The following is a 10,854-nucleotide window of genomic DNA, read 5'->3' on the forward strand; positions in this document are numbered from 1 at the left end:
ATATATCGTATATATATATATATATATATGTATGTATATAATTAAAAAATATTGCTATATATTTATAAAATATAGTTATTATATTTTCCATTAATTAATTTATACTCCTCCAATAAACTAAATATTAATGAATTTATATTTCTTCATTTGATTTAATTATTATATGAAAAATGAGTTGAATTCATTAAACATAATAAAAAGTGCTAATAAAAATCATATGATTCACATTTTTTAATCTATAGAAAAATAAATTTTATAGTACAATATTTTTTCTTTTCTTTATATTTCACATGAAATTTTCAAAATTACTATCTACAGTAGTAATATTTTCAAAGAATGATTTACTAAATAATTATTCTTTAAATGATATTTTTAGTTTTATTTAACATTAATAATATTTAAAAAAAAAAAAAACACAACGTACATAAACTACAGATAAATTTACATTATTTTTATTGTTATTATTTTCAAAAATTTGTTTATCATATGTATGAAAATTTTTAGTGTGTGATAACGTGCCTCGGATATCACGTATACATGTATATTAGTAGTGAATTTTTAAAAACGATTTTAGTGAAATGTGCAAAAACATACTACATTTTATAAATTGTTTTTTATTATAAAGTTACGAAGAGATCGATTAATATGAGCAGTAGTAGTGGTAAGAGACTACCGATTTCTGTCAGTACTACTTCAAGTATTGCTAGTTCGGGAAAATCGGAGGACAAATTAAATGTTGACCATTGTATTAAATTATTATTAGAAGTTAAAGGATCAAAAGTGCAAAAGAATGTTCATTTAAGAGAAAATGATATTAAAAGCCTATGTTTTAAATCGAGAGATATATTTTTAGAACAGTCGCCTTTATTAGAATTACATGCGCCCATAAATATAGTAGGCGATATTCACGGTCAATATTACGATTTGTTAAGATGGTTCGATAATGCTGGCTTTCCTCCCGACTCTAATTATCTTTTCTTAGGAGATTACGTCGATAGAGGTAGTCAAGGATTAGAAACTATATGTTTACTGCTTGCGTATAAGATAAAATATCCTGAAAATTTCTTTTTACTCCGGGGAAATCACGAATGCGCTAGTATTAATCGTATATACGGTTTTTACGATGAAGTCAAACGCAGGTATAATCTAAAATTATGGAAAACATTTACAGATTGTTTTGATTGTTTACCTGTCGCTGCTATAGTAGAAGAGAAAATATTCTGTTGTCACGGCGGTTTAAGCCCCGATCTTCGTGATTTTGATCAAATAAGACATATACGTAGACCTGTGGATGTCCCCGATCAAGGACTATTATGCGATCTCTTATGGGCCGATCCTGATAAAGATACTGTTGGATGGGGAGAAAATGATAGAGGAGTTTCATTTACTTTCGGGGTAGAGGTAAATTCAGTTTGCTTATTCCTATTTCTTTACTATTATTATTATTATTATTATTATTACTACTTATTAAATACATTTAACAAATAATGAAAGTTTCTGCCGAGTAATAACAAATGGCACTTAGAATTTTCAAGATAGAAGTTTGTATGCGCAAATCCGTAAAAATTACAACGATCTGCGCAGTCCATTAATGTTTAGTGAACAGACTCACCATATTATTATTTACCTTATATAAAAAATAGAGTATGTCCCTAAGTAGATGTACACCTGATAATTCAACTGATCAACCAACTAAATATTGGTTAATCAACTGATTAACCAATATTTATGGAAAACTAATAAATAATACTTGTTAGATAAAAAAAAAAAATAATTTTAACTTGTGAAGTAAAATATGTTATTTAGCTTTTATTACAAAAAAGCAATCACAGGATCAAACTGGAACACTCGTGTGTCATAGGCTAAACTACTTTCCTCATGTTTAGTACTTATTAACTTTAATTTAAAAAAATTAAATGACCATTGTAAAAAAAAACGACTTAAAATATCATTCTGAGTGACCGACCTCCATAAGATTTCTTTCATATTGCGATTCCGGGTTAAATCCTGATCCGGCATGGATTACTCATATAATATAATTTTCGATTTTATATTTCTATAATTTATTGGCGTCTCGAAAGGCATAAAACCTTAAAAAATCCTCTTGATCTCCCTTGCCTAATCCCAAAAAATTACCGGTAAAACGTTGCTTGTGGCTAACCTAATTATTATTACTTTTTTCTCCATAAATACAAATGCAAAATAAATATATAGGTCACGAACGAAAGTCTAGTTCGGGTAGAAGTAGAAGTTACTGCAAGTCTACAGATAGTGTGGTACATATTTATTACAGAAAGAGATGTTTGCTAAAATTATTACAATTTTTTATGATAAAAAACTGGCTGCAGAAATATGGGGAAAGTATAAATGGGTAAGCAATCGAACGAATAAGAAGAATGAAATATTATAAATTATTAGTTAAAGATCTGAATTATTAATTGGAATTTTAATGGAACATTTTTAAGGACTCATTTTTTAATTTGGGACGATCCTGATATTCTTTTTTCGTTTCCAACTCCAAGAGTTTGAGCGAGTTGATACAAATGGATGATAACTTATCAGTAATTTCTGGAAAGTTATTACTAAAGTCCAATGTTTATGTGTCACCGACTACCGAATGTCATTTTTAGTACGGTTTTTTGTAGGTTGAGCTATATAAAAAAAATTATTATTGTAGTATAATAATTATAACTTAAGTTTAACTATTAATTTTTTCTGGGGGGAGGAGGTAAACCTTTACAATTTAAAAACGTAAATATTCCAACTAATATTTTTTAAGGTAATGAATAATGTATAATTTAAGAATATTGACCATAAGTCATTAGTAACATATCCTATTTAAGATAATTTACTTGATTTTATCAATATTTTTTTTTTTTTTAAATCAGTGTAGTAAAAGTGGCTTACAATATTAACGTGTTGTTATTCAATCGAAATAAGTTAAAACTTTTTCGATTTTATTTTCTTTTCCCGCAATGTCAAAGCATTTTAATCTAATTTGAAATAGAAGAACAAGATTTGCAGAAGATTCTAATTGAGATTCCAAGATAAAGAATAACGTGTGCTTCCTTTTACCTCGCATCTGTTAAAGGGTAATCTATTCAAAAATGCGTATGCAGTCCATTTTTAAAAAAAATTACATTTCTTAAATATTAATATTCGTTTTACAAATTTATTTCACTCGGCCAAGCCGATTCTCTCCGGAATAACGTGAGAATTTATATAAAGTTAGTTCGAATTCCATTTAAAAGCAAATTGATGTACATATTATTAATTAATACATTTTCATTAAAAAAAAATCGAACTGTTAGAACTGTACAACTCCGAGCAAAATAATTAAAATCATATCATGTTGAACAAAGACACCTTATTACTTACGTACTCCCTGTTTAGTTTGTAGTTATTGCTTAATATTTCATGTTGCTGCTGGGACATTCGGGAGGTTCAACTGCTCTTAATTCAAAACAGGTATATCCATTTTTGTTTATTTATGTCAAAGCGGTTGGGTATTTCATAACATTTAATTCCATCAATAGAAGTTACTGTGAAATATTTGGATAGAATAGTTTTGTTATATTTTGTTAAGTTTATCTCAAGTATTCCTTTAAAATGGCTCAAGTTTTTATTATAAAATAATTACATTTTTATTATGAATTAAATTTCCATTATAAATAGCTTAACTCTCAAATTACAAAAATATGTGGGGTTATCTTTCTTCTGATATCATCTTCGTCCATTCCTATTTTTTTCATATATTTTGTTACAAAAAAATAAGTCCGTCGAAACTATTTATGGATATTCTGTAATAAACGATAAAAATACTTATTCAGATACATTTGTTATCAAATCTAATATGAAAAGATTGGCTACTAACATTAAAAGATGCTTTTTCATGAATTAACATTCTTTATTTTTCTATTAGGTAGCTGGAAACTATAATTTGCGAGAGTTGTAATAGTTTCCGGCCTGACACGTAGCAACTCAATTATTGGCAATCTATTGTACTATCTTTCACTAACTTGTACTAAATTTCAGGTTAGTAGCTCTGTTAGTCTAGGTTTCACAAACTAACCCACCGAGTTGGTCAAGTGGTGAACGCGTCTTCGCAAATCAGCTGATTTCCGAAGTCGAGAGTTGTAAGGTTCAAATCCTAGTAAAGGCAGTTAATTTTATACGGATTTGAATACTAGATCGTGGATACCGTTGTTCTTTGGCGGTTGGGTTTCAATTAATTACACATCTCAGAAATGGTTAACCTGGGACTGTACAAGACTGCACTTCATTTACAGTGGTACATATCATCCTCATTCATCCTCTCAAGTAATCCTGACGGTGATGTCGGAAGCTAAACAGAAAAGGTTTCACAAACTATTGAAAAGACGCCTTTGTTATTTTCACGAAAATGGAGAAACTGGCGAAACTTTCGTTTATAAAATACTTATATTTGAAAGGTTTAACGCTATTTGAGATCAAACAAGAAATGGATTCAACACTAAAACACTCTTCTCCATCATATTCAACGATAAAACCAGTGGGTTTCTGAATTAAAAAAAGATCTCAAAAGTACTGATGACGAACCATTGATGAAGGAACGCCCGTTGAAGTCACAACTCTCGAAATGATATAGAGAATTAATGTAATCGTGTTGGGGGCCGCAGATTTAAAGTGCGTGAGATAGCTGAGGCTGTTAAAATGTTAATTAAACGTGTAGGTAATATTTGACGTAATTATTTGAGCATGGAGAAGCTCTAGGTGGCTGTCGTGTTTGCTAACACTCAAGCAAAAGATGCGACGGAAAACAGTTTCAACTGAGAATTTGGCTCTGTACTAGCGGAACGGCGCTGTGTACGCAGAACCAGTGTATGCTTGCGTCGGTTATAACTCTGATGATACTTGAGTCTATCATTACACTCTTGAAAACAAAAAACAGTCAAAACAATGGACAGGACCAGGTGAACCGTTCTCAAAGAAGGAAAAAAAAAAGAAAGAATTATTTTTATTGATTTCCTCGAAAAGAGTAAAACAATCAATGGTGAGTACTACGCAAACCTATTGCAACTTTTGAGCGATGAAGTAAAAAGAAAACGATCACATCCAGCGAAAAAAATTCTTGTTTTATCATGACCATGCACCACCAATCGTCAAAATCAACGAACAGTTCCAGTTGCTTTCCCAAGCGCCTTATTCGCCAGATTTAGCACCCAGTAACTACGATTAACTAAACTAAAAATGAATTTGTGGACAACGATTTGAGAGCAATGAGAAAGTCACAGATGCTTTAAATGGGTATTTTTAGGAGCTCGATGAATCGTATTATAGTCAGTATAAAGCACAAAATTTAAAAAAGAGATCCAGAAAAAGCCGGAAAAGTTTTAGCCCTTCTTCGTCTACTCTTAAAGCCATGACAAAAACTCAAAACTAGAACAGATTAGATTGAAAGATCATGTTAAAAACTATTCTTCCCCTTTCGTAAGAATCGTGGTCGTAGGTAGAATTGCACCCAGAAGTTTCCACCGTAAAACACTATTTTGTCATTATTTCTTTATATCTTATTATTTTTAAACTTATAATTAGATGAAGTGAGTTTTGAACTGCATCGACTATAAATGAAAACCAGAAAATTTATTAAAATTATACTTTTACAAAAAAAATTATTTCAAAAAGTTTATTTTCTAACATGTTATTTTTCATTTAATTTTCAGGTTGTTAATAAGTTTCTAAACGAACACGAGTTAGATTTAATATGTAGAGCACACCAAGTGGTTGAAGATGGTTACGAATTTTTTGCCAAAAGACAATTGATTACAATATTTTCAGCCCCAAATTATTGTGGTGAATTTGATAATGCTGGTGGTATGATGACAGTAGATGAATCTTTGATGTGTTCGTTTAAAATATTAAAACCTAAAATATTAACATCAATATCATCAAAACCAAAAGGATGGACGAAGGCTTAATTAAACAATTAATTTAAAAAAAATCTAAAATATTCTACCTAAAATATTTACTAAGAAATATATTATTGATCTTATATTATTGATATTTAACAATAAATATAAATGATGTAATTATAGATAATGATAAATTTATTGGTATTCATTTGCATACTTAAAGGTATAAATTATTACCGATGTTTATTTTCATTGATCTTAACGTAACATCGGCTAATTGGTTTTATTTTTAAATAGTATGAAAATCACAGATAAAATATCTCCTTATTGTTTATCAGTGTACAACTGAAAAATTTAATATCTTAGTTCCAATACCTCAGAGGATAACTGTAACTTAATAATACTGACCTAACCATCAACGCAAAGTTTTTAATCCCTTTACCAGATTTAAATATTTTTTTAAGAAATTTGTATAAGTCCTTGTTAGAAAGTGATTCACTAATCTGATTGTTTGGGCCGGACTTAATTCAAAATTTATTTTTTAAGTAATAAATAAAAAAATAAAAAAAAATGTGAAAAAGTTTCTAATGTTAGTTGAATACTGATAAAAGATTAAGTATATTTATCACTATTCGATATTTTAATCTAGACCGAAATATGTCAGTAAAATATTAAAAATTTTACTATTTGTCAAAAGAAATTATCTTTGTATATTTAAAGATTATTATTTTAGTCATCGTTCGAAATATTTTTTGAGAATGATCCGCTTAGAATGATCAAAGAATCGGAACCAGATTAAAAATAAGACTTATATGAATTTTTTTTAGTGAACAAGTTGTAAACACGTAGTGATGAAAATAAACCGCGTTCGGAAAGTCGCTGTGCAGTATGCTTTAGAATTATGTGGTGCATTCTGTTTTTTCAGCGTTAGATTGATTGTCCTGTGGGTTCGTTGGGCGTTTCTCAGTAATAAACCAAGACGTCAGTCGTTGAATTGTGATTGAACATGCTTCGTTTCGTTTATCGGAATCAATATTTACGAAAAACGTAATGGTTCTTTCGGTAGAGGAACGTATTTTTCTCGTTGAACACGTCTTTCGTGAAGATAAGTATACTGATTTAGGGAAGCACAAGTTTTTGAAAAGTTTCCAGATTATAGTTACTCATTTTCCTCACCGCAATGAAGTTTGAACTCTTATAGAAAAATTTCGGACAACAGGCTGTGTTGAAGACGTTGATCGAAGTGGAAGACCACTTCGATCTAAAACTAAAAGAACAGAAGCTGTTTGATATTTCGGACGCTACGGCCGAAAGTACAAAAATATCGGACTTGTACCGCACATAAAGCTGTAAGAAAAGAACTAAAAATGTTCCCTTATAAAGTAATGTGTGTTGAAGAACTGAAACCTACAAATCATGCCAAAAAACTGAATTATCGTCAATGATTTAAACGTTTTATTGGGCAAAACTCCGTAGGTACCCTCGACATTTCGTTTTTACAGATAATGTGGTTTCATCCATTCATATTAACACACAAAATACATCACTCTGATCGACAACTAACCCCCATGAACTACACGAGCAATCCTTACAGGAAGCGAAAATTGTGTGAGTAGAACGCGCATTGTGGGTCCAATCTTTTTTGAAAATACAGTTAATAGTGATCGTTCTTGTGCTATTTTAATAAAGTTCATCGGTCAGTTAACGTAAGTGGAAATCAATCACGGTTGGTTCCAACAAGATGGGGTCACAGCAACCACAGACAGCTAACAGGGATAAATGGACATTTTTACGAAATATTTTAGGTGAACGAATCATTTGGAGAGTTTTATGGCCTGCAAGATTACCCGATAAAGCAGTGTATCGCAACAGGCCACGCACAATTGAGAACTAAAAACCACAATAAAAACATACGTACGAGACATTTAAGATCAGCTGGTTAAGGGTACCACTGCAGATAAAATTCGCCCAAAAATCGAATTTGACGTTTTTAATCTAACTTGTAGTTTGAAATGTGCGCTTTAAGATTGTGGTCATTTCATGTTAATTAGATGACCTGAAATATTTTTATTAATCTTTTTTTCAATTGCTTTAGAGGAACGTTTTCCTTCCATGCGGCCTGTTACTTTTTCAGTTTTACTGTGGTCATTCCTATTTTTATGTATTTTTTGCACTACAATTACACTATTTTTTGTTGTAATTTTATTGCTATAGAGTGTTATAAAACCAATCTTTCAGGATTTTACTAATAATAAAAGTTTTTACAAGTAACAAAGTTTTAGAAAAGTGTAGTTTGGGTAAAACACAAAAACCCAACGAATCTTTCAATGATTCTGTGTCGATTATTATTCCTAAAAGAAGTATGATGAAGCTGTGAATAATTTTAATGTAGTCAATACTGCTAAGTGTGGAGTGATAAGTGAGCTAAAGGTAGACCTCGGGAAAAACATGTCGATTGCAGTGGAAAGATTGGATTGTGGTCGGGTAAAACAAAGCTAAAAATATTTTTAAATTCTTTATGATAAAACAAAAACTTATATCTGCTAGGAGGAGGCTAGAAGATATGTATGAGTAAGAAGAAGACCCAGAAAATCCGTTGTAAAATGAGGTAAATGATAAATTCAATCGTTTTTCCTGGTTTTCCGAAAATCATTTTTTTAACTACTCAACTTCTATGAGAGATACATCTTTGACTTTTTTTATTACAGGTTTCCCGTTCTTAGAGGTAAGTTGTCGTGACATTTAAAATAATTATTAAAATTACAAAAGAAATGATAAAAGTAATATTTAAAATTTAGATAAAAGATATAAAAGTTTTTAATAGAAAAACCAGTTTTAAAATATCTTTTTTGGATGTTGAGATAATGGTCATATGTACACATGTTGAGATATACGGTGAAGTTGTGGCCTGCACGATCACCTGATACAGCAGTGTATCGCAACGGACCACGCACGATTGACAAACTAAAAAGCAAATAACGGCATACATACGAGACATTCCAGTACATCAGCCGGTTAAAGTATTTGAAAACAAACTGAAACATGTGCAGTGTGGTACTGATATAGGAGGAGAACATTTTCAATATCTTTACGAGTATAAACAATTCCAGTTACTGTAATATTCGTTTCTATAAAATAATAAATAAATAAAATAATTTCTATAAAAATACAAAGTAATAATTAAGAAAAATTCGTCATTATACTTTAATAATTCCAGTGCACAACAACTTTTCCGAACCCTCTGTATAATAATTTTTCTTTAATTTAGAAATTGAAATATTTTGGTGGAAAACAGGTTGGTCAAACGGTGGAATAAAATATAAGAGGAACGATTTATAAATAAAAATATCTGTAAAAAATTTATTTACCTGTTAAAAGAAAATCATATACTCCTTGACTGTTGAGCAAACGAATAAAATGAAAAATAAATTATAAATTACAAATGAACGGGTTGCGATTTAACATGCTTAAAAAACTGGTTTCGATAACTGTATTATACGTTTTACATAGTCAGACAGGGGAAGCTATAGAAAAAATGAAAAAAAAAAAATAACATGAATTTTTTTGTGTTTGACTTCAGTAATTTATGTATCTCTTAAATCAGTTTGACAAAACTTATTGAGTATGTCTGTGTTTAAGGATATGTGTGTGTATGCATAAAAGCGCCCACATAACACGCGTGTGTTGGCTCAGAAATCAACACAAATCTTTACGGGTTTATGTAGCTGGAACATTAATTTCTAAATTCGTTAAGAAAAAGAAAAAAAGAAAATCATTTGTTTGATGAATAAAGACCCGTACGGTTACTTTACTTGTACAATTGTAAAACAAAAAAGAACAAGTTTTTATCTCGTTTAACTAATATTAAATCGTAATTTTAAGTCTTCTTGACAGTATTATTATTTTTCAAACTTTTTATTTTATTACTTTTATGTATTTTGTTACATTTTACTTGTTATATTACTTTACCTTTTTTATTACTAGAATGTATTAAAATTAGAAACCTTTTATTACATTTAATTTTGTATTATCTTATTCAAGCTTATAACTTTTTCACTTTAATAATAATGAATCAGTTATTTGTCTGCATGAGAGTTACAAATATCTGGGTAATTATTTAAGTTCTTTGATCCATATGCAAGTTTTAATAATTATATAAGTATGTTAAGGCACGGAAGCTACAGTTCAGAATTTTTTAGTTATAAGATAATTTTATTTTTCTTATATAAATTACGTAGGAATAATTTCAGTAAGATAGATTCCGGCGAATATAGTCCAAACGAATATAGAATATAATTAGAATAAAATGGAAAGAATAATGATTGCAAAAAAGTGGTATCGGATTCCAACTAGTTAATCTAGACCAAAAAAAAATTATGTATGTACGATTATAAGACTATGTAGACGACACACTTAGACTAAATTTATCGGAAAATAATATATTACTCGTTTAGATTAGTCTTTTTTTGACTAGAATATTTAATGAATTAAAATTTTCATCTCTTTTAATTTCTGTTTATTTGTTTTATAAATTTGTAATGAAATATTTTACTAAACTTACATTACACGTAAGACTTGATACGGATCAAGTCAGTAATGCTTTATCTTACTGAAATTATCTTACGTAATTTATATAAGAAAAATAAATAATCTTATAACTAAAAAGTTCTGAATTGTAAGAAGCTCCAGTGCCTTAACATATTTATGTAAATAACTCGTATATATGTGCGTACATATGGGTGTCGCAATGCTTTTTGCCTTGTATCTCAGGATTGTCCGAATTGGTTTTCTTCAAATTTGGCCCAAATATTTCTGTATATGACCATTGATCATATTAAATCTTTTCAAAATTCGTTCCGGGGGGGGATAGACGGTGAAAAAACAAATTTTGATTTTCTTCACAAGTGTTTTAGAAAAGAAATTACGTTGACAAACTTGTTACCTACATTGCATATATAAATAA

The 10,854-nt window shown here is 29.5% G+C and overlaps 1 protein-coding gene across 1 annotated transcript; it reads left to right on the top strand.

The window, feature by feature from the left end:
- The first annotated feature begins 645 nt into the window (after positions 1-645).
- LOC142321265 (serine/threonine-protein phosphatase alpha-2 isoform-like) lies at positions 646-5,957 on the top strand. The gene is made up of 2 exons (XM_075359263.1): positions 646-1,401; positions 5,703-5,957. Exons 1-2 carry the CDS (start codon positions 646-648, stop codon positions 5,955-5,957), a joined length of 1,011 nt encoding a protein of 336 aa, XP_075215378.1.
- The last annotated feature ends 4,897 nt before the right edge of the window (positions 5,958-10,854 follow it).

The sequence above is a fragment of the Lycorma delicatula genome, chromosome 3, assembly GCF_047948215.1.
Source record: "Lycorma delicatula isolate Av1 chromosome 3, ASM4794821v1, whole genome shotgun sequence".
NCBI classification, from domain to species: Eukaryota; Metazoa; Arthropoda; class Insecta; order Hemiptera; family Fulgoridae; genus Lycorma; species Lycorma delicatula.